At 34.4% G+C, this 27,907-nt stretch overlaps 2 protein-coding genes and 1 long non-coding RNA gene across 3 annotated transcripts; 2 read left to right on the top strand and 1 right to left on the bottom strand.

Annotated features, from left to right (window-relative positions):
• The first annotated feature begins 4,779 nt into the window (after nt 1–4,779).
• Nucleotides 4,780–7,331, top strand: LOC141586445 (pentatricopeptide repeat-containing protein At1g20230-like). The gene has a single exon (XM_074407659.1). The coding sequence runs from the start codon at nt 5,000–5,002 to the stop codon at nt 7,268–7,270; it is 2,271 nt and encodes a 756-aa protein (XP_074263760.1). The 5' UTR covers nt 4,780–4,999; the 3' UTR covers nt 7,271–7,331.
• Nucleotide 7,332: 1 nt separating this feature from the next.
• Nucleotides 7,333–10,626, top strand: LOC141586446 (uncharacterized). Its single transcript, XR_012519533.1, has 3 exons — nt 7,333–7,413; nt 7,868–7,929; nt 10,425–10,626. It is a non-coding gene; the product is annotated as an uncharacterized LOC141586446 (long non-coding RNA).
• A 14,006-nt stretch (nt 10,627–24,632) lies between these two features.
• LOC141586447 (calcium-dependent protein kinase 29-like) lies at nt 24,633–27,658 on the bottom strand. The gene is made up of 8 exons (XM_074407660.1): nt 26,947–27,658; nt 26,609–26,752; nt 26,375–26,527; nt 26,084–26,199; nt 25,564–25,731; nt 25,266–25,393; nt 25,069–25,168; nt 24,633–24,850 (listed from the first exon to the last, which is right to left on the bottom strand). Exons 1-8 carry the CDS (start codon nt 27,608–27,610, stop codon nt 24,755–24,757), a joined length of 1,569 nt encoding a protein of 522 aa, XP_074263761.1. The 5' UTR covers nt 27,611–27,658; the 3' UTR covers nt 24,633–24,754.
• Nucleotides 27,659–27,907: the final 249 nt, after the last annotated feature.

Raw genomic sequence — 27,907 nt, forward strand, 5'->3', positions numbered from 1 at the left:
AACCTGAATACATATTGAGGGATGGGTAGATTGTGCACTTCTCTAACAATTGTAGGATATGCAAAATAGATGCGAACTTCCCCAGAAGTTGCAATTTCAGCCCCCTTATTTGCATTCACGGTGAATCTTGACAGTTTGTATAAATGTCCCTAGTTGATTCTATTCCTGAATTTGAAAATGATGCTTTTGCGGATAGTTGCTTGAATTAGATTGTCCTGTAAATTATACAGAAGTCATTATGGTATGTTATTTAACGGTACATGATTGTTTCACAGGAAAAATGTGTCAATTAATGTTAAAATATGTAATACCTCTGCATCTAACAATAGCACCTCTAACGCCAAAGTTTCGTCTTTGTTGTAGAAATTTTTTCTTTCCCATATGTGCAAAACGCGCACGACAATTTCTGCGGTGAGCATACCTTCTTTTAAGTGATGAATGCCGACGGGAGTGCAGTTGAAGGCCATAGCGGAGTTGTAAATTTTTTTCTCTTTTTTTTTGAAATTTATGAACGATGAACGATGGTGATAGATGAAAACGTCTGGGTTGATACTGAATTTTATAGTGATTTAGGTAGTAGGGTTGAACTGATTAGCAATATTTTGAGGAGGATATTAATTGATTTCATTCCGTATCTTTCTTTTTTTTTCTTTTTTTAATTCACTCACTCTCTTCCCTAAAATATGGACAATCAGTTCTCAAATTTTATAATTTTAGTTTTATTTTGGGGAGGATATTAATTGATGATTGATTTCCCTAAATATCGTTTTTTGAAATCATGTTGCTTTGTTTGGGAAATCACGTTGACTTGGACTTATAATCAATTATCAATGGAAATTGCTTTGTTTGAGTTAAATTAGGAAACAAATATAAAAATATAGGATATAAAGATATGGAATATGGAATATCCAATTATCCCTTCCCATCATATAATCATATAAAGATATGGAATTTCCACAATAATCACGTTGACAATTATTACCAGCAAATTTTTTTTTTTTTTTTTTTTAACTGATGCTCATAAACTGTCACGTAGGATAATGCTTGTAAATTATGATGCCACATCAGCGGATGTGGCTGCATTAGAGAAGTATATGATGATGATGAAAACAAAACTATTTTCGTCATGATCTTTTTAATTTTAAATTTAATCTGTGTAGAAGGAGGTTAGAGAAAAGTTAAGTGAATAATTTTGATATGTCCAACCCAGCTTAATTGTAACACATCCAACAAAGCCTATCATATATCATATATTATATTAAAGCAGAAACCATCTGTCACGTGTCATCGGCAGATGGCTTCTGCCACGTGTCATTTGCAAATTAAGTATTCCATTTCCGTATAATCAGCATAATTTCCATATTTGAAAGATTTTTAAAAGATTTTCCAAAACAAGAAGAGTATCTTTTCGAAATTCTATCTTTTTAAACTCATTATCATATATTACCTATAAATCAAAAAAAGAATTTTTCCTAAAATCCCTAAAGTCATGTGCAAATATGATCATATAACTTGGCCAAATATTATAACTTTGATTATAATTATCATTTTCGGTGAATCAATATTAAAATTTATTTACATTAGAAGAAATTGAAATACAGGTAATTTTGAAGATAGAGTATGTTTGATGAGTAGGATGAAGCATTAAGAGTTGATGATAATAATGAAAGACCGAGTTATCTGTTAATACTTAATAGCGGCGCTTTCATCTTTTATTCTTTAGGATTTTTTTGTAATTTAAATACTTTTCCTAATTTTAAAACTCTTCTTCTTCTTTTTTTTTTTTTTGACAAAAAAATATTATTTCATCCATTATAATTTTGAAAGATTTGAAGACGATTTTAATTGTTGAGAAAACGATTAAATGTTCTGTATTAGTTATATCATTCTAAAATCACAGATTGTAGAATAAGACTGTTTTCCATATAAGGCGTCTTTTTATCTAAGAAAACAATAATTTAATGCTATTAGTGAATAAATATGTGTTTTTTATATAATGACAATCACATTGTAAGACCGTTTTACACAGCAATTATGGAAAAACCTTATATATAACATCACTATTTGTGAGATGATTACTATATGAGAGGTTATATTTTATAAAAAAATTGTTACTATTAATAAATATATTATATAGATAATTAGATAATTAGACATTGAGCAACATTTTACGAAGATATGAAAGTGTTGCTACTTGGTGGCACAAAAAAAAGAATATATTTTTTAATTTTATATATTAATGTGTATACGCACAAGTTCAAAAAGCATTTTTACTATTTATAGAAAACATATTTAAGTAAAATGATACTCTTTCATTCCACTTTTAATGTCTTACTTTCTATTTTGAAAAAAATTAAGAGACTTGGGTAAAATAACAGTTCTACCCTTTAATTAAAATGGAGACAATGTCATTTTGACCAAGGAAGTCGACGAGTGGTAGTTACAGTTTTATGACTAAGATTGGTTGTTAATCCATTTAACATACTAAATTTAAAAATAATGCAATTATTTTGGGTTAAATTTTAGAGTATAAATAAGATTGGTTGTTAATCCATTTAACATACTAAATTTAAAAATGATACAATTATTTTGGATTAAATTTTGGAAAAAAGAAGAAAATGAAATGGAAGAGTAATTACTCCAAAATATTACTAAGACAAACGTATAGCAAAAAAAAAATGAGTCATTTTTGCAACTTAGGAAGCTTGAACCTTAAGAGAATATCATTCAGTCACTTTCGGGGTACGAGGTAATTAACCATAAGACTATTACATCAAAGAATGGAAAAATAGCTAAATAAAGTTGTGAAATAGCTAATCAATCGACCAGTAAGAAACTGATTAATTTTGTTACAAATACAAATTTGTTTGTTTGTGTCAAAATATAAATGATGAAAATATAAATGAGGTAAATGGAAAAAAAATGGTTTACGACTGGTGAAGGAGATACTAAAACCTAAGAATAAATATTTTTAGCATATAAAGAGTTTTGGCCAATTAAATTCGAGTTTGGTCAATTTAGATGGTTAGTCTGTAAATTTAAACATATCATTATTTCATACCTAATATATGAATATACATTAACATTTTAATAACATTGTGTATAAAAAAAAACATTTTAATAACATTTCTCCAAATAAGTCCATAATATATCAAGTCATGAGCAATAGATAATATAGAGTTCTCAAAAAAATCAATTTAGATACTTAGTACTATTATTTTCAATTTATAAAAGTTGGAGTGACTTTAAAAAATCATCTAACAACTAACGCGTAACATTATGACAATGTAAGGAAATGAGTAAATAAGTTGTTAACAAAAAAAATGCTTTATTCGTTTTAATTTTATTGTTCAAATCACTCATTTTAAATTATCTCAAATTAATAATGTTGAGAGACAAGTGTTAACAATTAAACATGACTCAATAAAAAAAAAATAGTATTTGGCGACTTGAAAGGCGGATGAATAATGAGTGGTGTTGATGGTGGGAGGTCGTGATAGGGGACGGGTCGTGATGAGTGGGTAATGATGGGGGTGAGAAGTCGCATAAGGTTAGCAGAAGGGTTAGGGATCACACATGAGGGTAGGGCCGAGTCGGAGATGGTGGTTATGATGGATGAGGTACGAGACGTACGGGGATGGTGAAGGGGAAGATGGGGTAGTATAGTTGGAGGATGTGTGTGTAAATCGAATTTCTTTCTTTTATAAAAGTTTTATCGAAACCAAATAGCACAAATTCAATCATTGGTCGTCTTATTGGGTTTGTCCCTATTTATAAGCCGGGACTTCGCTATCGAACTAGATTAATAATACAAGTGAAATACCATATTATCAAACCAAGGTCAATCAATTCAACTAAGGGACGGTCTTAGACCCTTGGTAGTTAATTGATTGTAAAATCGCTTCCTAATTTAGTTTCTACTAATCCACTTTATATAATTGATTTTATTAACTAAATGATCCAAGTAAAGAAAATTTCACCGAAAGTGGAAAGTGACTTGTTTTAAAATTTCGAGTTGGTACTAGTTTAATAATAAGGAGATTAAAGAATCATTTCCCTATTCACTTAAGTTCACGTACTCTATACAATTAAATTTATTAATTGAAAATATCAAGTTGAGAGGATTTGTCTCAAAGAGTTTTACAAGAACTTTGTCAAAATCCTGATTTAGTAATTCTATATTTGGCTAACAATACGGTAGGCTAAGAGGACTCGGTTTTAGTTGAGCACTTGAGTTTGAGTAAAAACTGAATTATATAAATATTTAGTTAATAAGCTAAATTATATAAATTGGTTGAGACAGGGTTTGAGATAGACGTCGGGTCTGAGGTGTTGGGTACGGTCAGTTGGTCACCACTGCGGTGGAGGCTAGCTACTTTCACATATTCAGACGATTGTGGGTGGTAGAGAAAATGACATATAAGGTAGAAAATTGAGAGGATAACAAATAATAGGGGTAATAATATGATAAAAAAAAACGTACAATAATGAATAAAACTAAATGTATATATATTGCCTAAATTAACAAGTTATAAAATATCCAATAACTTTATATCCGCTTTTTAGATTTTACCTCTCATATGTTAAAAACTCGAGAAAAAAAATCAGGGTACTTCGAAAATTAAGCAACATAAACTTATTAAAAGTATGAGGATAGTCAAAGCGAACTATTCTTAAAATTTAGTTATTTACTAAATTAAAAAATACATAAATTTTTACTTTTAATAATACTTTTTATTACTACCCGTGCACTGCACGGGTTTAAAAACTAAGTTGTTTAAACATTAATCCCTCCACTCTTTTCCTCTGAAAAACACCTCAATTGAAGTGACTTAAACCCAGAACTCAGAAGTCTACTTACTAAAACCTTGATCATTACTCAATCAACAACCTCAACAACAACAACTCCGACTTCTGAGTCGGCTGACACTAATCATCCTTTACAATCGTCACGTACCGATTGTTGAACAACACCACCTTATAAGATCACTAAAATGTCATGGCTACCAAACCAATTTTTAAAATAAGTAGATCAACATTAAGTATCCCATTAATTTTAAAGTCAGCTTCATCTTCAATTTTTCATACTAAACAAGCACATGCTCACATTCTTAAAACTGGGTTTTTAATTGATGTATCCTTTTCTTCAAAGCTGCTATCTTTATATGCAAATCACCATTGTTTTGATGATGCAACACTTTTCCTTAATTCCATTGATGAACCCAGTTCATCTTCTTACTCAATTGTTATTAATGCATTGTCAAAATTTAATCTTTTTAACAATGTGTTACATTTGTTTAGGAAAATGTTATCTAAAGGTGTGTTTCCTGATGGGTATGTAATGCCGGCTGTGGCGAAGGCGTGTGCCGGGTTGTCGGCTTTTGAAGTTGGTAGACAGGTTCATGGGATTGTGAAAGTATGTGGGCATGGATATGATAATGTTGTGCAGTCGTCATTGGTTCATATGTATGTGAAATGTCATCGGTTGAGTGTTGCACATAAGGTGCTTGATGAAATTTCTGAACCAGATGTTGTCACTTTTAGTGCTATGATTGCAGGTTATGCTAGGAATGGAGATGTAGGTGCGGCGAAAGGGTTGTTTGATGAGATGGGAAAGTTGGGTTTGGAAGCGAATTTGATTTCTTGGAATGGTTTGATTGCCGGGTTTAATCAGAGTGGTGGGTATTTGGAGGCAATTACTTTTTTTAGGGATATGCATTTCAAGGGTATTCAGCCTGATGGGAGTAGCTTTTCGAGTGTGTTAGCTGCAATTGCAGATTTGGAGGTTTTAAATGTGGGAGTTCAAATTCATGATTATGTGATCAAGAGGGGTTTTGAGTCTGATGCTTGGGTTGTGAGTGCTCTTGTCAATATGTATGGTAAGTGTAGGTGTGTCCCTGAGATGAAACTTGTTTTTGATCAGTTGGGATATATGGAAATGGGTTCATGTAATGCCTTAGCCACTGGACTTGCGCGAAATGGTCTTGTTGATGATGCACTAGTCTTGTTTAAGAGACTGAGAGGGCATGGCATGGATCTAAATGTCGTTTCATGGACATCAATGATTGCTTGTTGTTCCCAGAATGGGAAAGATATCGAGGCTTTGAAGCTTTTCACTGATATGCAGCTTGCTGGTGTGAAACCCAATGCAGTCACCATCCCTTGCTTACTTCCTGCCTGTGGTAATATGGCAGCGTTAATGCACGGGAAGGCTGCACATTGCTTCTCTCTTAGAAGGGGAATGGTGCAGGACGTCTTTGTTGGCAGTGCGCTTATAGACATGTACGCAAAGTGTGGCAAAATAAGGGATTCTCAACTATGTTTTGATGCAATGCCGACTAAAAATTTGGTAACTTGGAATGTGATAATAGGGGGATACGCTATGCATGGAAAGCACAAAGAAGCATTTGATATGTTTGATTTGATGAAGAAGAGTGGACAGAAGCCAAACTCCGTGACATTTACTTGTTTGCTCTCTGCTTGTAATCAGAAAGGCCTTGTTGATGAGGGGTGGCACTATTTTAATAACATGTCTAAAGATTATGGTGTTGAACCTAGAATGGAGCATTATGCTTGTATGGTGAGTCTTTTGAGCCGTGTAGGCAAGCTTGAAGAAGCTTATTCGTTGATCAAGGAAATGCCTTTTGAGCCAGATGCCTGTGTTTGGGGAGCTCTTCTCAGTTCTTGTAGAGTCTACAAGAATTTAGAGCTCGGAGAAATTGCTGCCGAGAAGCTTTTCAAGTTGGAACCTAAAAATCCTGGGAACTATGTGCTCCTTTCGAATATCTATGCTTCAAAGACTATGTGGGCTGATGTGGACAGAGTGAGGGATTTGATGAAGGGAACAGGTTTGAAGAAGAATCCTGGATGCAGTTGGATTGAGATAAAAAACAAAGTCCACATGCTTCTTGCTGGGGACAAAACCCATCCTCAAATGGCCCAAATCATCCAAAAATTGGACGCATTGGGCTCAGAGATGCAGAAAGCGGGACTAGCCCCGAAAACTGATTATGTGCTGCATGATGTGGAGGAGCAAGATAAGGAGCAGATGCTGTGTGGACATAGCGAGAAATTAGCTGTAGCTTTTGGGCTCTTAAATTCTCGTGCAGGGTTTCCTCTTCGTGTCATTAAGAACCTTAGGATTTGTGGCGATTGCCATGCAGTTATTAAATTTATTTCTAGCTTTGAAGGGCGGGAAATTTTTGTTAGAGATACTAATCGCTTCCACCATTTCAAAGATGGGGAATGTTCTTGTGGTGATCATTGGTGAATTAATCTTCTGAGATTTCTAGAGTTCACCACGGTTTCAAGGTTATTGACTTGAGCAAAAAATGTTTCGATATATGAGTATTCCCGAAGGTCATTGGATGCTGCTGCATGTTTTAGAACTGTCACATTCTCAACTTGATCAAAGTGAGTATTTTCTGAGTCCTAGTTTTTCTATACTCTTATAGGACACCCTGATATTGAGACGCTCTATGACACTTGGACACTTCATTTTTGGCCAAAAACTTGGAAAAAAGAATCATATAATATCTAAGACGGAGTTGGAATCTCACTCGAGTTTGACACTTGTAGGGAAGTTTGAGTTACTGAAGACATTCAAACTCTGTAATCTGGCTAATTGCCCAAATGTTAGGTATAAGTATAACAATTCGGATTAGCCATTTTACAGATTTAATTTAGTACTAGGAAATGACATTCTTCAGCTTTTGCTGTTTTAGGTAGAGAGAAACCCATCCCACTAAATTCTGTCTCAGTTTTTTGTGTATAGACCACCCCTTTGAAATTAGATTGTTACTGACTTGCGGTGATGTTACTCTTACATAATTCTCATAATGAGGAATCTTCTTGTCTGAATATACAGGCCAGGATACTTTGCTCTATCTTCAAACATGTCCTCTGATTCATTGCCAAATATGTGATCAGGTACCAAACATGTCTTATCTCTTATGCTTCTCCGTCTATTAAGCTTATTTCTTTCTTCCTCGAGTTTTAGTTTCTCATTACCTGTCGTTTGCATGAAGGATGACCAAGATTATACTTCCTCCGTCCCGGTCATTTGTTTACCTTTTCCATTTATGGGTGTTTCATTCATTTGTTTACCTTTCTATTTCGGGAATGCTTTTTGAAGGGTAATTTGATCATCCACATAATTGTCCACTTGTCACTCAATAACCACAAATGGTCCCCTCCTCTATCCTTGGTCTTTGTGCCAAAAGCAAAGGTAAACAATTGACCGGGACGAGAGAGAATTGATTTTCGCTTATTTGTGTCACCCAACTCCAACTCAATTACGTTAATAATGAGCTTCAAATTGTAATTTGTTAATCGGAAAAAGTTGGGAATATATATTTAGCATTTTGAAACAGGATTCCAACAATCCCACTAATCTTTTACTCCCCAAACAAAACTTTTGAAGTGCTAAAAGTGAGTCTCAAAAAAGTTTTTATGTTTTTATACTTGCAAACATACATGTAGTAAGGAGGCTTCATCATCCTATTAGCTGATTTGGACCCGTACTGAATGATATTTTAAACAACAGAGAAGTCAGAGATGCCTGAATACCTTTTTATCTTTTTATACCACTCAAGGTTTGAGTAAGTCTGAGTTGAATCTGCGTTTGTTTTAGGCGAGCTAAATATTAATGAGGTGATAATGTAATTTTTGTATGTATTCCTGAATACCTTTTTCAATAAGAAGTCCTTTGCATATTTTGAACCCTCCGTGAAAATAAAGGTTTAACTCGCTCTAGACAGTAACATCATTACATCAACGACAATTCCTTGGTTCCAAATGCTATTGTCATTTTCTGATTAAGAAAGACATGTTACGGGATACATAAAATTTATCTAAAACTTCTGTAGCTTATTTGCAATATTCTGTGGGTGAGTAAAACTCGTCTTCTCACAGTTCTTTGATGTGCATGCGGATGCTTCACTAGGAACTTTTTCTTAAGCACGTTATGGGCTATGAGATTTAAGCAGTGGCTATGATACTTAAAACAGTAGGATTAATGCCTTGCTTTTTTTTTTTTTTTCTAATCTTGGATAAGATTAGTTCCGTAGGGCCTAGGAACATGTTTGTCTCTTAATTCTTATCTGTGTAAGACGATAAGTTGTTCTGCTCTCGTTGACTCAAAAATTTTTTTCAGTAGATAGCTTAAAATTCAAATCTATCTGCATTGCAAAACACAATTTAATAGTACTACTTGCCTTTAAATTCCCTTTTTGCCTTACAGTTCCTCCGAACATTTGAAATAAAGGTTCCATTTTCCTTTTGTGGCAACAAAATTGTTACGACTTTGGAAATTGATTTTCAAATGCAGTCCGTCTCATTGAAGACGGCTACTATCCGTCACAAGCTGAAGACGGCTACTATCCGTCACAAGCTGAAGACGGATAGTGACCCTTTCACAAAATGCAAGTGGGGGTATCCATTTTCCCCTACTTACACTATCCATTTGTATTTCATGAGAGGGACACTATCCGTCTTCAGCTTGTGACGGATAGTGTCTGTCTTCAATGAGAATTTGTGTTTCAAATGAGGTAGCGGAGCATGTATTGGCGTCCTTATTTGCATCTGATGTGACTGGATAATCCATATGTAACCTAGGATTGGCTACAGAAAAGTTGCGTTGCGCGATTTGCACCAGTTAATAGATCCTACAACCGGTTGTATCCAGTTGTATGCTCTAGAACTCGAGCTATATAATACGGTTTCCGAGTTTTGTTTTAAAGAAGTCGAGCTATACCATATAATTTCTGAACTCACTCACTTAAACATAAAAAAAATTAACTTTAAGAAAGCTCAAAAAAATTACACATAAACTCGATAAGATATAACTTGGTTGTATGATGCTATTGTACCACTGGAGGTATAATGTTATTTGTGTTCTAATAAGGCTCCTCCCTAAGTAGGGGCTAACTGATATTCCTCTGGTCATCCTAACTTTCAGTCATCTGATTACCCATTCCATTTTTGTGTATCTCAGTCGTATTCTTAACTTTTCGATTTAGAAAAACGTGTTTGAAGGGTAGACTTAAACCTACTCCCTCTTTCTGATCTTTGTGCTAAAACCAAAGGTACAAAAAATGGCCAGGGCGGTGGGAGTAGAGAATTTGTGTTTCTAGATGTGTCTTAGCAAGGATAGACTCGATACTGATTCTTGTTTTACTGCAGGATTAATAATGCAGCAAGTGTGATGTGAAACTGGTTTAGCCTAGTTTAAGTGCAGACACAAAGTCTTGTTTAAGACGGGAATATTCGTCTTAAACTTAAAACGGGTCAAATAAGATAGATAAGACTAAGCAGAATGCCTAAAGATTAACAAAAAAAACTTATCCTATCTATGCAAGTGAGATGCTATTTGGCCGTTTTAATCTTAAGACGGACATGAAGTGCTAATAATGCTTGTATTGCAGGATAATAATCTGATTACGATTCGCGCAAGTGGCAACATTAAAAAATACTGGGAGCCTTCAAACTTATGAACAATTGAAAAAACCCTGATGGGCTCCAGAGTTTGTGGGAGACATTTACATCTTCTGTAATGGGTTATCTATCTGCTTTAGAAATGCGTTTTTAGTGTGTTTTCCTGTTCTAACTTTATTGGATTTTGTCAATGTCCTTGAGTATAATGCTATTGCTTATTTTTAATTTTTATTTTGCCTTCCTGTTTCCTTTTCATAATGTATATCTTTAACATGATATTTTTTCAAACAGGGTTAATTGAAGAGTTATTGGCAAAATCGATCCACCGTTCCATTTGAAGAAAAAAGATGTGTGGGTTGAAAAATGGTTTGTACCCGGGGCCGAATATGGCAGCTGATAATACAAAGAGGTTACCGAGATAGTTTTCTTTAGGACAAGGAAGCCGAGATAGTTAGGAGATGATAAACTCAACTAGATGGCCTACCTCTTTAGTCTTTCCCCATCCAAAGCGTCTTGTATTTTGTGAGAGAAAACGGTATCCGTCACAAGCTTGTGACGGATATCGCCAGTCTTCAATGAGATTTTGTGTTCCCCATCCTTGCAAATTGAGGAACAAAAAGAATAGAAGAATGATAACTTCCACGGCTTCCATAACAAAAAGAAAGTTTTCTTTAACCACCCTTTTAGTACACTTTATTAAACAACCCTTTTAGTACACTTTATTAACTTGTTAATTCTCGGCAATAATGATTGATGTTAAAAATATAGGTCGGATGTTCACTTCACGATTACGAGATTAAAAGAAGTTTCATTTTCTCGTAAATGGGTACAAGGTCGTAAAATATCACAGTTAATGACTTTAACAACTAAGCTAATTGACATTTGCAATATGTCTTTATTATTGAATGTCGATTAGCTTCGGACTAGGATAGATTCACCATCCTTTCGTTCTTCAAATTCGCGACGAAAAATAGTGAGTGAGTGGAGAGTGGGTTATCTGCTAAGACATAATGCTACTCAATGATTAGCTTTTGATGTTAGATATTGTTAAAAAATGATTTGTAATTGCTTTTGTTTGCTAATCACGCATACTCCACTACTGCTTAACCAATAATTATCCGTATTAATTGTGGTTTCATACCTTATTTATACTTTATTTTAATTTGTTAATAAGAGTACTTTAGTTGAGAGGACACCCAGCGGAAATGTGTTGGTGTCCGTGCTAATTTAAATTGAGCTTCGTACGATTTGAAGGGCCAAGTATAAACGACAAATAAATACACGATTTGAAGGGCCAAGTATAAACGCAAATAAATACGGAGTTGTAGGAATATCAATAGTGACAATAGATAACGAAAACTCACGTCACGGCCCAAAACGACTTGAAAGATGATGGTAGGTAGAGTCATTTAGTGACATTCATAATATTAGAAAATATCGAAGAGGTTGTAGTTTAGTGATTAAGATTTGAACTGACGACGATAGGTGAGGTTTGAATCCCCCTTATTTATATATTGTATGCAGACGTGTTCTCAAAATAAAGACGATCTGACAAGATTGGAAATGGGCGTAGAAACATTTATTGATGTGTACTAGATCAGCTATCGCTCCCAGATTGATGTTGAGTTAATCTACCTAGTATAAAAGCTAGGTTTTTTCGTGACTTCTCATTGATTGCTGAATTTAGGGATATATTTTGCATGTGGACCCCGCCATGATTTATATGACAATTAATTAGTCTCTCTCCTCAAATCAATCCTCCGCATTCACTTTCAGTTATTTAATTTCTCCCATTCCCCTTTTCAGAATTTCACTATGCATATATTAAAATGTTTTAATTTACATCAAATTATAAACTAAAACATAGTACATGCATAAAAAAGATAAATCTGGCATATTTTTATGTGCTAAACAACAAGATAAAAAAATTAAATAGATCTGTAAAATTACTAAATGAACATAACTAAAAATATATAAAAATTTTAAAAATCATTAAATCAATGAGATTTAGTACAAAAAACAGAATATGAAAATTTTGGGCTTCAATTACTATTGTGAACAAATTCAATTTCGTAATTTTATGTTTTTTTTTAAAAAAAAAGACAATTATCATCAGATCCAATTGATTAGCTACAAAAAAAAAGAAATTAAAAATATTAGAATTTCAATTATTTATTATAAAAATAAATAAAAAAATTAAAAATAATAATGAGATTAAATCTATGAAATGCACTACAAACCAAAAAAATTGACAATTTATATCAAATATAGATATTATATGAAGTATCCAGATTTAGGTAAATCTACAATTTATGAAAATGCATCTTTATACTGTATTAGAGGTAGATACAGTACAATAGAAACAAATTTACAAAATACCCAAAATAAATATTTACAACCACTTCAAATTATAGAACGACAATAAAAATAAATAAATTTGAAATTACGGATATAAAGTTTATAAAAATTGAAAAAAAATATATACACTTTAAAATACATGCAAGTGAATATAAAAAAAAATCAATATAAGTTTTGGAGCATGCATACAAGAATTTCTTCTAATTGTTTTCTTTAATAATTAACTTCAAACTTCAATTCTGATCCTATAGTTTTAAAGAGAATTGTTAATTTGGTCTATCGAAAAACTTTTTTATGCATTAAATGAGAAGAGATGAAAAAAGGTTGTTTAAGTTGAGTAATATGAGGGATGAAAGATTAAATGATCTGAGGATGTAGAGAGAGTTTTTATTGCAAAAACCAAAAAAAGGATGTAGAGAGTTTAGGGGGAAAAAAAGTACAAGATGGGGAGATGAGGTGAGATGGAGTCATGAAGGAGTGAGGCGGCCTAAGTGTGAGCTTCTAGGTTAGGAATCTCCTAGATAAGTAATATTTTTTGTTCATATTTTAATTAGGGCTTATTTGGGTTGCTTGTGCTTTATATCTTCTGCATTTTTTGTTTTACCGTAGTGGACAATATGTCGTGTAGACCTGTCAAACGGGTCGGGTCTCGAGTCGGGCCTTACAGGTCGGGTTATAGGTGTCTTGGGTCGGATTAGGGTCAGAATATGGGTCAGATAAAAGTTTATGACGTCTTTTATTTTACCATTTTCCAATCGAAAAACATTTTTTAAAATTAAATTATATTTAATATTAATAATATTATTATATTCATTATTTTAATAATTATTTTATTATTAATTGATATAAAATTGACGTTTAAATAAATTTTTTAATTAAAAATATAAAAATAATATACTATATTTTATATTTATTATTTCGAATATAAAATAAAAATATTAATATTTTAATAATATTCTTCATTTATTTTTGAACCATCGAGTCGAACGGGTTGGGTCGATTTTCGACCTTAGAATAGCAGGACATTTCGGATTCAGGGTCATTTTGGGTCGCGGGTCAAGATTTACGGGTGTTTGACCCTAAAAAAATCGAGTCATATTTTTACAGGTCTAATATTGTCGTTTATTTTCACGTTCGTCCATGTTAAAATATATTCACCAAAATCGCATTTGTGGCTCCGGAGCTCACTGCCAATGACATTCTTACCCTTCTTTGCATTTTCTGTGTTTACGGTATATATGTACATTATTTTCTTCATTTCATTAATTCTTCTAATATTTCTGATTTTAGTTTGAAAATAAAGTTCTTCTATATGTAAATGCAAGAGTTTCAAAACTATTTAAATTTTTCAAATAATAAATTTATTAGTACCTTATTTATTCAAATTTTTAAATATTAAATCCTTTAAAATTCTATCCGCACGGGCATAATTATTATTATTATTATTATTATTATTATTATTATTTTTTTTTTTTTTTTTTATTATAAAACGCGCGCAGCTTTCATTATAATAAAAATAAAAGGTTTACATGAAATTGGTGGGGAGCCGAGAGACAATCTGGGCTCCCACACCCTTAGCAATAGTAAAGCTAATACGAGTAAAAATGTAAGCGGCTACCCGAGCCCCAAAGATCCCGAGATACCGAGAATTTCTCGGATCCGCTTGAGCAAGGCAACAAAGATCCGAACTCAACTCCCAAGTGAAGAGAAAGAGAAAGGTAGGAAACCATAACCCGCTACCGCGCACAAATCCCCATACTTAGCACACTTTCGCCGAGCAAAGATCGGCCGACAACCCGGCCCGCACAAAATCCGCCAACCCGATCCGAGTCAAAGGTGAAGAACACGTCGGTCGACGCACACATCACGCCCCGTCCCAAGAATAAAGCAATAAATCCGCAGGACGAAGAGAGCCACCATGCCCATCAACCAAACCGATATCAACCTCCTTCCCGCGAAATACCGGATCTATAGCAGATGTCGAAGAGAGTGTCCCGGACAAGGTTATGCCGATGTTTAACGCCCACAGTACCAAAAAGACAAGAAACAGCGTGGTCCCCAAAAACATCCCCAAAGCAAAAACCCGAGAGCAAGCAGGACGGGGCCTAGATACCGTGAATAACGGAACACCAAGACGATACCCCAAAGACACTACGGTAAGTCCTCCCGTTCATAGTCCGCCCCAACCCCGAGATAGGAACCGCACGTAACCAATCGAGGAGTGAGAACCCCGCCGAGACCGCCATAGAGCGATCCGGCGAGGTGTCAAAGAAAAACAGACTCGAGGCGAGAGCAACCGTCGTGAAATAAATATCCGCCAATTTCTTCATAAGTTTGGGGCGCAATTTCACTAGGGTGACCTAATATATCGAACCCGTAGTCGCAGAAACATCGTGCGGCATCATCAAAAGCAGGCCAGCAGCCTACAACACGAGAAGGGCCGAGGAGCTTAGCCTCGCAAACCAAACAGACGCAAGCGGGACGCAATAAAAGCATAGAACAAAACATCTCCGACCGCATAAACACCAAGGCCACCAAGATGAAAAGGGAATGTAGCAAGGCGCCACTGCCAATCCCCAAAACCCGGCCCTGATGCGGTGACAATACGTTCCAAGCTAGAACGCAGAGCGGCATCAAAAGGAAGATGAACAGACCCAAAAACACTAGGGGAGCAAGTGCGAAGAGAGAAGTAGAGCTTAGATATACCAAGACAAGCTCGAAGAAGAAGTAACTCACATCTGCGGGTCCTCAATCCTCGCAACCAAATCCATCACTCAATGGTCTTAGTTACTCTCGTCGCCACAATCTCACTGCTAAAACCAGGGGACATTCGTGAGTCCTCCCAAAAATCGTAACACCGCGCAATGGCCGAGAAATAGAAGTGGGGAAAACCCCCGGAAGCCGGCTCCGTGGATCCTCAACAGGCCAAAAGACCTCCGTCTTGGAGACATTTAGGTGTAAACCAAAACGAGGGCCATCCAACCTAATCAAGTCCAACACCTTCCCCACCTCCAAAGTATCTCCCACAATGGTGTCATCATCTAAGTACCATGCCTGCAAAGTGAGGTCAAAAGTGTCCCGGATCTTGCAAACCAAAGGATGCAAAACCAACGCGAAAAGCAAAGGCCCCAATGGATCACCCTGCTGAACACCCCGACAAGACCACAAGCAAGTGCTCCCCATAAAAAAGGCGGGCCGGGTGGAATAACAAAACTCCACCCAACGGGGAGAGAGCTAGGGCACGACGGCGGACCTCCTAAAGCATGGTCGAACGGTCAACAAGGTTGAACGCATTCTGGAAATCAACCAGCAACATAGAAAGCCCCATTATTATTATTATTATTATTATTATTATTATTATTATTATTATTATTATTATTATTACTAGTATAAATCCCGCGCACACGCGGTTTTTTTTATAAGGATATTAGAGAATTTAACTATTATCTAATTATTTTTAACTTATTTTAACTCCATTTGAAATTTTAGTATAGAATAAAACTTAATATTAGTAATGTTTTGTATTAAGAGATAGAAAAAAGAAGGTTCAACATTATTACTCTATATAAAATTGCTAAAACTATATTGTGTGTATCCGTGTTGTAATAAATATACTTATGTATATCATAAAACAAAAAATTACAAAATTACAAAATTTAAATGTTGACGTTGTATAGAGTAGAAATAGATACTCCCTCCTATTCATTTTAACTCTCCCCCTTTCCTTTTTCATCTATTCATATAACTCTCCACCTTTCCTTATTTAGTAAAGTTTTATAATTATTTTAATCACCTTACCCCACAACAATACCTCACAATACTCATACTTTATCTTATTTTAATCACCTTACCCCACAACAATATTTATTTTAATCATCTTACCCCACAATAATACCTTCCCTCTCTCCAATTACCTTACACCACCACAATACTTTACAATAAAATAATTCTCCCTTAATTTGCGTGCCCTTTTGAAAGGGGAGAGTTAAAATGAATAGGAGGGAGTATTAAATTAAAGTGTAATAAAAATATATATTATTGGCAATTTTTTCGTTTTAAAAGTAAAAACAATATATGAATGCTCTTATCTTGTACAGTAGTAGGTTAGTTATTGTATGTAATTAATCTGGCCCAGTTGTAGGCATATAAATGTGTAAATGGAACAGAATTATATGGAATTAAGCAGTTTGACCCAATTGTAGATAGGATATAATGAAGCCCAAATATGGAATATTCATTTAGGCGGGAAAATATTAGAGCTTTCTTATTCTTTTAGTTTAGTGGGGATTATTATTATTATTATTATTATTATAATCATCATTTTGTGTTGTTTTATTATTACATGAAATATGCCCGTGCATATTTTTGCACGGACCTAAAACTAGTTGAATTTAGTATTTCACAATTTAGTCAAAAATATTAATCTTAATTATTTTTTAAAATTACAACTTGACCTCCTCATGAAGCCTCCCTAAAAACACACTCAAACACCCTCTAGAAAGGAAAAAAAAGCATCCATAATAATATAACAAGAAAAGGCACCAAAGTGAAGCTTGTTGCAGACCAGTAAAGGCAGGTAAAGTGTCAATTATACACCAATTCACTGCATCAATTCATTCAAATACCCCCAATAATAGAAAAATAAGTTATAAACTAACAAAATAAATTAAGGAACAGCCGGAACAAGGAAGAGTAACAGAATTCAGATCAGGTCTAGTAAACAGGCCGGGTGCGGGGATGATTAGTTCGAGCCGATTAGTTCGAGTTTAACAGAATTCAGATCAGGTCTAGTTAGGGTTCGAGTCAATTTCAGATATGTTATTATTAATGATTAATGAATAACGTGCAACAAAAAACATTCATTTCAAGTCAATTCAAGTAAGGGTTCAAGTTCGGGTCCTCAATTTTCGTGTCAAATATGGCTGTAGAGCTGACAAAAGCTAACCCGACTCAAGGATCTCAACCCATAATAACCAATCCGAGTAACCCAATTATCACCTCTAAACACAGGTTAAATTAATTGCATCAAATTATTCAAATCGAATCAATTATGTCAGATCTCTATATATGAACACCTTACACATATCTTCCATGACAATAAGAACCTAGAAGATTTCTTACTTTTCCTCCAATCAATTTCTATAAGAAACGCATCGTTTTGAACCATAACTTTACTTGCAAACCCTTCTTTTCTTCTCTTCCTAAATCTTCCTATAAATAGCCGTTAATTTCACAGCAACAACCACCACAAATAAAATAAAATAAAATCAATAACTCCTTCCTATATTAATTCCTCAAATAAATTCACACGTCAACAAAGAATCACGCATTTCCTTTGAATATCTCAAATCTTCCTTCTCTTAGTTGTACACTTATTATCATACAACTCACCCAGTCATCACCACCACCTATTTTCCACCTCATTATTTCCCGCCACCCGTTACAAGCAAGATTAATTGTATATATATAACCTCCCCTATATTTTTCACAACATAAACACCATGACATCTTCATTTTCCGTACATCTGTCCCTCCTTACCCCGTTTATTAAAACCCTAATACCCACAACCCCACCACTCTAAAATTATATACCACCCTTATAACATCCCGTCACGTCCATTCACGTCCGGTTACGTCCAGGCTACCTATTTATATATTTTTTAATATATAAACTGGCTACGCCGACAATGTTATTGTCGATATTTTTAGCATTATTCCTACCATGTGCGGGTATGAGCGTGGTATTCATGGTATACATATGTATGTTATGGTACGCAGCGAGTCGCGCTCCACCCGAACCAATTAAGCCGGTGGTGAAGACGGGTTTGTCACCGGCTGAGCTAGATAAATTGCCTAAGGTGACCGGATGCAAACTTGTACATGGAAATGAATGTGCGGTTTGTTTGGAGGATATTGAAGATGATCAACCGGCTAGAATTGTACCCGGTTGTAATCACGGGTTTCATCTTCAATGTGCTGACACGTGGCTTTCTAAACAACCCGTTTGCCCGGTTTGCCGGACTAAACTCGGACCCGAGTTTTTCGATTCATCGTTGAATCCTTGTTAATTAATTTAACATGTCTCCGTAAAACACAACAAACAAAATTATTGGAATTTTCGTGTAGATGATTTTGCTTTTTTATTAGTTGTAATTTTTGTTTTCGGGGTTTTGGGTTTTTTTCTTAAGCGGTTACTCTCTTCGTTCGGTCCAATTCACTACGGTTAACCAAATATGTATAATGTATGAGACGGAATTTGAAAAATGCGGCGAATTGGATCGATCGTTGAAGTATTTTTAGGGTGTTTTTTGTTTTAGAGATGTCATCGTGTTAATTTGTTTGGTTTTTTAATGGGCAGATTCTTTCATTCATCCTTTCAAATGAATCAATTTTTTTTTTTTCTGTTTCCATTGAATCAAACAAACTACACTATTATGTCACATTGAATCAAACAAACTTCCTAACATTTGGGAATTCTCCAGACTTTATTTTTTATTTTTATTTTTTTCAAAAAGGAGATTTATGTTTAAATTTTTTTGAACAGTTGACAAGATGATTTTTTATACTTAAATTTTTGGTTTAAGAAAAGTTATCAATTTTAGTAACAAGAAGGCTCTGACTTATTTAGATTTTAACTTGTATTTTATTCCTTAATACGAGTATTTTTTTTTGGAAATATTTTGATATAAATGTGAATGATATTAAATTTAGATTTTTAAGTATAGGACAGAAAATTACAACTCATTTTTGTAAGACAAATATGTTCCATACGTATTAAGAAATTTTTAGGCCTAAACGAGGGTGTAAATATCAGGAAACATTAATGTAAAATTGTAAATGAGTCATAAGAATATTACAATCTACTAATTTAGGGTGAGAAAAGATTCAAACTTGTAATCTAGTAAATGCTAGATTAAAACATTATAATCGTTCATAAAACCAAACATATATGGAATTTTGGACGATGGAGCCAGTGTCTATAGTAGCCGAGCGATTGTGTATTTGCACTGTAAATTCTTATAAAACCTTAGGTGTAAGGAGTGCGGTTTTTCTGGAGGACATAAGAATTTTTCTTGCAGTAATAATGACATATTTGTAATACTCAATTTCATTTGCTATGAAAGGCAAGCTTCAATTGTAATCATATTCTTTTTCTTGTTTGTGATGACATTTTTTATTTGCGTGTGTTGTTTAAAGATGTAGATTTTTTTTTTCACTAGACGATATTTTAATAGAGTAGCAAATGAACTAGCTTATGTGTGACCATGGTATTTAGGTAGACGTATTTAATTTGATGTACTTCCTCAAAAACTTGACGATATTACATCGATTGATTGCGATAATATGATTTAAGCCCTTTGTGGTTAAGGAAAAATTGAGATGGCTGTTTTTTTGGATACAAATTCTCATTTATGACGGATAAAATCCGTCACTTTAAAAAGACGTGAGATAAAAGAGGTAAGTGGAAAGAGGGGACGGGCCATGAAAGGTCACATTAAAAAGACGGTTACAAGTAGGACTCTTTATTATTTGGAATTTGGAAAAGACAAAAAAAGAGGAGCCACGCCAATAAACTCTGAAACATTTACTATGATCTAGACAGTGTGGCAAGATTCAATATGTGGAAGGTCGTGTATGGAGAACGATATTTTTCATTTTGAGGAAAATGTTTCGAAATTGATGTGGTTGCCCAATTAAATGTAAGGTAGCCAGCTACAATACATTAAAGAGTGGATTTAGTTTAATTTTGATGAAATGAATGGACATGTTTTCTATTTATGGCCACTAAAGTATTTGATGATTTCATAATTTTTGAGTGAACCCTTTTAAGTTTTACATCCATTCATTTAAAACCGTATTATTCATTTTACCGAAGTATCTTTGATTATTCGTATGTAAAGTAATTCATTCAACAATATAAACATACAAATTACAATTTGCGTACGGTACAAATTACGTCTTTAAGTTTTAAAAGCCTCTGATTATCTATAATCGGCCACAAATTGGTGAATAGTACTCGTATTATGTACGATTTATCTCGATTTCATACACAATTGAATCACAACTTAAAAATCAGAATAAAACAAGGCAAAATAGAATTTTGAATGAAAATCATCTAACAACTACAAGGAGAATACACAGTCCATTTCATAATACGGTACGTGACCTTTTTGTTTTTGAGACATGCCTTCGACATTCAAACTTATGAATATGAGCTTTGTATGACCAAATTTACATGAAAAATGCCTTTATAGAACATTTCATAATATTTACTCACAAAGAGGTACTCGTATTAAAAAGAAAGTAATACGTGGAATGTGAGAACGATATATATAAAGAACAAATAAGAAATCTATAAGATGATTAGTATAAAAAATAGCTAAATTTTCGGCAATTCATATTTACTAATTCATTTCACTAATTGATTTGGCTTTTTATATAAGTTAAAAAAAATGTAAAATAAAACAAATTGAGAAAAGTAAGTCATGGAGGGTCATATGTTTTTTACTTACAAATTGTTTCAGAACCCAACAATTTGTACAAGAAGGTGACGTTTTTCAATAATTGATGAAGTAATAAAGTTCCGTGATCTAGTGTTGTTAGTTCGCTTTCTAACAATGTACACGCCCCCATTGTATTCTATGTTTGGTCATATGTCACTTGTCACATATACTAAAATGATAATCATTTATTTAGATTACTATGGATCATTATCTTGTTTAGGTTAAGAAGAGATTAAGAGTGTAACATGAGGCAACAAGTGAAACTTACTCGGAAAAAGAAAGACGACGAGAAAAAGTGTATTTTATAGAATTTTTACTCGGAAAAAGAAAGGAGGTGAAAAAATGCAATGCGTGAATTTTGGTCACAAAGAAACTAGAATGTTGTATTTCCTTTGTTTTATCACCTCCGGTTACTTTCGCATGTGAATAGATTTTTTTGACCGTGAGAAATAGGACGGACTACATGCATCGATGCATGCCACACTTCAGGGTGCGGGAAACTTCTTGCTTCTACATCTTCGAAACTAAGAAGTACAATGTAATTGAATTAAACAAATTGGAGAAGAAAACCGTGTTTAATACATCTATTGATTGTTAGTAGTGTATTTTTCATCAAACATTATTGTACTCTCTTTGTTTACGTCATTTGTTTAACTTTGATTTTGGCACTAAGATCAAGGAAAGAGAAGGTGATCATTTGTAGGCATTGTTATTGAAACACAAATGGACAAAATGTTATGTCAAACGTAAACAAATAACCTAGACGGAAGGAGTAACAGATTATATATAATCTGTTATATGCCATCCCTAGATCAATTCCTAAACATGAGCAATCCATGTTGCATAGGTGACGAGTAGCAAAAGTTTAAAAGGGACGGTTGAATTATTGGGGGTGATGCACGTCTGAAACTGAAAAACTAAACATTAAAAAGCTGGCACTTTTTGTTAAAATAACAACTGGCTTTGGAATTGGGAAATAAATTAAACCAATTTCAGTTTTGCAAAAGCATAACAAGCTTCTTGTTTAGCATCTCCATCACTGCATGTAGGTGGACAATTGACAGATTTGACACTACATGTCTATATACGTTGGTGAATGCTACCATATATTCTTGTTATGTGAACTTCCGTTAGTCGGGTTTTATTGTTTGTCAAAACGAGTTAAATAAGATCTATAAAAATAGCATGTACTGTAGTTATAAGATGTCATGTTCCATTGATTGTCATCATCCAGAACCCAGGAAGAGGGAGGAGAAATTTGTAGTACACTAATCGATTATCAATTCAGATGGGCAACAACGGTTTCCGCTAATTAATGATATCCACTCTATACAATGATCCTCGATAATATCTCTTACACCGTCAACTTTGATTGGAACTCATTGTGCGAACTAATCCAAAGTGGACTTTACGGTACCTGACCCAAAAAATCTTAAATCAACCTTAATAAAAGTCGTGTATTACCCCATGATTATATAATTATATTGTTACGCTTCATGAAAATAAAAAATGTTTTTGAAAATATTCAACTCAAAATAATAAACAATCTATTATACATGCCAAAATGATTAATCAACATATAAAAATCAGTATGATCATTTAATTTAAATAAATAAAAAATTGCATACCTAAAATAATCTACGAATTAAATACAGGGTACCCAACTATGAGCTAAAAATCATAGTCACATATTACACCTGAAACGACTCGACTCAAATTAACCCATTAATTAGGTCTAACATATGATTTGTTATAGTATAAACGGCTATGCGCCAATGCTTATGTGGTCCATGACTACACGTACGTACCGTGGAGGCGTGGAGTTAATAATAACACCAAAGGAATTAACTCCACCTTAAATTACAATCACAATCAATCATATGTTCGTTGAGATAACACGTCACGAGTATATGAATTGTTAGTATATGAATCTAACAAGTCATGCATATTTACAGGAAGTTTTGTTGATGATGATTGAGCAAATCATTTAATATGTCTACTGAATGATTAGTGCATCTAGACTATCAAAAATTCTTGTTTACAACCGTCTTACCAGTTTAATTTGACAAAAAGTAACGACTTTTTCGTGAATAGTGATCATTTTATGTTAAAAAGTGACAACTTTAAAAAATAATCATTTTATAGTCATTATTATAATAAAATGATCACTACTTATTATAAAGCGTGAAAGTGATTACTTTTTTCTGATAGTACATGCAACGGTCTCAAGAGTAGAATTTGCGCTAGACTATAACTAGTTCAATTTGTTGTTTAGAGGAATACGTTTGGGGAGCATTAATGTAATTTGCAACTTTTTTGAGTTTGAAATTAATTTTGACGTCAAAGTCAAGTTCTATTAATAATTGGGTTCTTAAGTAGGAAGTCATTAGGTTTAGAATTTCTAATGCAAAAGAAAGCGATGAGTGTTAAGTCGTCTTTATACAAGTTTATTCTAAATCTAGGTATGGACGTGCATGTTTCACGTCTAAACTTAGGTTTTGACGTGGAAATGCACATCCTACCTTTTTTTTTGTTTTTATAAAAAAATTGATTCGTTTTACGTCGAGTAATTGTTAAGAATAGTAATTCGTCGTTTTGAGTTTACAAAAATCGATTCGTTGTACGTCGATTAGTCTCTGGTAGTAGTTCGAACCTGCGACTAACAGAATCAAGGCACAAATTCAATAAGGGGTATTTTGGGTAGTTTATTAAAATTATCAACGATTTGAAGTAATTTGTCGACGTTCTTTAGCAGCAGCCTTAGGAAACAACTCGATAAAGAAAAATCAGTCCCTACTTCGTGGATTTCAGACTATCTTATCGGAGTCTATGGTTTGGTCTACGCTTGTGCCCAAATTGTACTTAAATAGTACCTTTTGCCATGTAGGCCCATTTATGGTACAACAAATGTTAGGTAGATTTGGTTGACAAATTATAGAATACTCAACTCAGAAGGTGATGGACAAAAAGTGAACGGTAGGCTCTATAGAGTTTGGTCGAATGTGAGATGTTTGGTTTAGTATAAGGATGAGTATGGTTGGACTAGTGTCGTCGATCTGGTCGGGTATGGGTTTATGATGCCTACCGGGCTACTATGTTTTGGCACTTGGCACTAATTTAAAGATGAAACTTCGTTTAACTTGTTTTGACAGATCTAAGAATTCGGAATTACCTGAAGTGTTCAGTATGTTTGACTTGTCATGAAACCATCTCAACCAAAAGCTTAAGCTGATGCTTGGAGTTCCAAGATCGGTTTTATACTCTAATATGACTTGCCTATGTTCAAAAATCCGAATGATTAGGTGTTATGTGTCAGAAACGAGTACACGAATGTAATATGAATACTCACATACATTGTCAAATTAATATAGATATAGCAACTCTTTGTTCTTAAAGGGACACATGAAAACTTTACATTATACAAAGAAATAAGCAAAACAAGTTCAAGATTGGCCTCTTCACTTGAACAATAACAATTCAGTTTGCTTCCCATCAGCATCAGTTGTTCCCTTTTTCATCATTGCTACAAATTCTTCATAATTGATTTGTCCATCCTGCATGCAGATATCTAGTAATTAGTTATTACACCTAATTACACGATATTCTCGTTAATCATGGTAAAAATGAGTTTATACTTGATTATCTCGTGAGAATATCATGCGAATCTTTCCATATCTAGGTTATTAATGTGTGTCCTTAGAACACACGTTAGAAAAACCGTAAAACTATACATGGAAAAAATTGACGAAGAAAGTCGAAAGAAGTTAATTACTTTGTCAGTGTCAACATCATCAAGTATCTCTTTGATAGTTGCCTCATCTCCCATTCCATATTCTTCCATGGCTTGTCTAAGCTCCTCTTTTGTGATATACCTATCCGATAAAAGAAGAGTCGTGAAAACGTGGACTCTGCGTATTTGTATAAGAAGCGTAGACAGTTCAGTCAGTTGTTCAGTACAGTGATACTTACCCACTGTTATCCTTGTCAAAGTACAAGAATGTCTTTTGCAGATTTTCCTCCTTATCTAGTCGATGACGGTGCATAGTAGCTGTGATAAATTCCATGTAGTCAATGCTCCCATTATTATCAACATCAGCCTGTTATAAACCAGAACTCATTAAACAAGCTGCATAACAATGAGATAAGGGTGGTACTCACGAGTCATGACCTAGGTCAAAACCGCCCTTTTACTTGTAACCTTTTTTTAGTAGATGGGAGCATTTTACATATTTCTAAGGGCTTAAAAAGAAAGTTAAGGAGCCGTTACCGCCTCCATTAACTGTTGAATTTCGGGTTCAGTGAGCCGAGAACCCAGCCTTGCCAGCCCTGCTTTAAGTTCCTCCAGAGTGATAGTACCACTTCTGTCTGTGTCAATGTTGTTGAACATTTGTTTTAATCCTTTGATTTCTTCATCTGGCAGATTTTCTGCCATTACCTGCATACCAGTACAGCGAACATTAATACCTTCAAGTGACTGGTTCAAAAGTTAGACCTCCTTATTTGGTATAAAGGGAGCCACAATGACAACATTGACGAGTTTTGAATCTAGGTTTTGACTCTTGGCTATATCACAGCTCAAAGCCTTTACCATGTAAGTTAGCGAACATTTGCCAGTTCAGTAATTAGTACTGACATGACATACATCCTGATGTATGTCAGTGTCTCCGGCCTATAGGTGGGTAAGGAGGGGTCGGATGATAGTAAACAAATTTTCGTATAGTGTATGACCCATAGTGGAAATTAGCAGCTTAGAAAGCATATATTGTCGTTTGTCCTGGCTTCGTTACCTTGAGTGCAAGTTTCGTGAGTTTGTTCATTGCTCTGAACTGCTTCATTCTAATAAGGACAGCACTGTCAATTGGTTTGTCAGAAGCTTCACCGCCTTCTTTGAGCCATGGATGTTCTGTTTCATGCAACAACAACATTGCAACAGCGTCTCAATTCTTAAAGGCTCTCGGTGATTTAAAAAATGCAGACTATTCCAGATGACCAGTAATGAAAACCATAGTGACGACTGCTGCTTTACAGTATACAGCGTAGATAGTATAGTGAGTCATTTTTCTGAACAGAAAACCTACCAAGCGCTTGGGCAGCAGTAATGCGAGCCTTCGGATCTCTTGCTAACATCTTAAGAATTAAGTCTTTGGCTTCTGCAGATATTGAAGGCCAAGGTGCACTTTCCAAATCAAGCTTTCCTTTCAGAATCTCGGTAAAAATCCCAGCTTCAGTCTCTGAGACAGTAATTTCAGCATTAATGTGTGTGATTTTCACATTTAAGATAAAAACATCTAAAGTGTGAAGTTAGGGCATACCGGCCCAAAAAGGAGGAACACCACAGAGAAGAATGTATAACATGATTCCAGCACTCCAGACATCAATCTCTTTCCCATAACGACGCTGCAATACCTCTGGAGCCACATAATATGCACTTCCTACCAGTTCCTTATACACCTTTCCTGCAACATTGTCGCGATTCAGTATACACCTTTAGTTTCTGTAGTTTTATCTATCAGCTAGTATAATTTGGTATATCCATTTCATCAGAGCATAAAAATCAATTTCGTTTCGAAATATATGCAGCAAATTCAGCATATGAAATTAACCATATAATGTAATGTAAAAGAAACAGTATAAATACAGATACACCAACCTTCCTCAATGAAAACAGAAAGCCCGAAATCAGTAATCTTCAATGCAGAATTCTCATCCTTAGAAACCAACAGAAAATTCTCAGGCTTCAAATCTCTATGCAGAACTCCCATAAAATGACAAACATGAACCACATTCACAATCTGCCTAAAAACAACAGCAGCCTCTTTCTCCGAATAACTAACTTTCGCCACAATCCTATCAAACAACTCCCCACCTGAACAAAGCTCCATTACCACATACAAACTATTCCTATCTTCATAAGCCCCTTTAAACTCGACAATATTCGGTTGTCCACTAAGGTGTTGCATTATCAATATTTCTCTCCTAACATCTTCAATATCTTTTCTATGCTTCAACTTCAGCCTAGAAATGGACTTACATGCATACTTCATACCAGTCGATCTTTCAGTACATAAATAGGTGACACCAAACTGTCCCCTCCCTAGCTCTTTGTCAAGCTGATATATGGAGGAGATGTCCACATACGGTTTATTCAAGATTGGACCCGTTTCCTGGAAATACAAGGGTATTGGTGGTTTAGAGGGCGGAGGAAGTGGTGGAGGTCTATACTTGTTCCTAGGAGCTGTGTCTGAAGAAGAAGACGAGATTGCAATCTCAAGTGTTCTTGGACAGCAAAAATCTGAAGAAAAACAGTTTCCCATTTTTTTTCGCTTTTATTTTTCGGAGGAAATGGAGATAATTATGGGTTGTAGTTAGATAATTTGTTGGAATGTTTTAGGTTATTTAATGAAGGAAAGGAAGCCATGTTAGTCAAGTTTCATACCTAAATATTTAGGATACTTTGCTTAACCCAAGAGAGATGATGCTTTTGGTGACATTAGTGCTTTTAATATGAAATGTGTACTATAAAGTAAGTTATTCTTGCTTGGTATCAAAATATGCATGAATCACATTACTAGTTTTCTACAGTTTGGTTCGTACATTCAACCTCGACTTAT

The sequence above is a fragment of the Silene latifolia genome, chromosome 6 (assembly GCF_048544455.1).
Source record: "Silene latifolia isolate original U9 population chromosome 6, ASM4854445v1, whole genome shotgun sequence".
NCBI lineage: Eukaryota > Viridiplantae > Streptophyta > Magnoliopsida > Caryophyllales > Caryophyllaceae > Silene > Silene latifolia.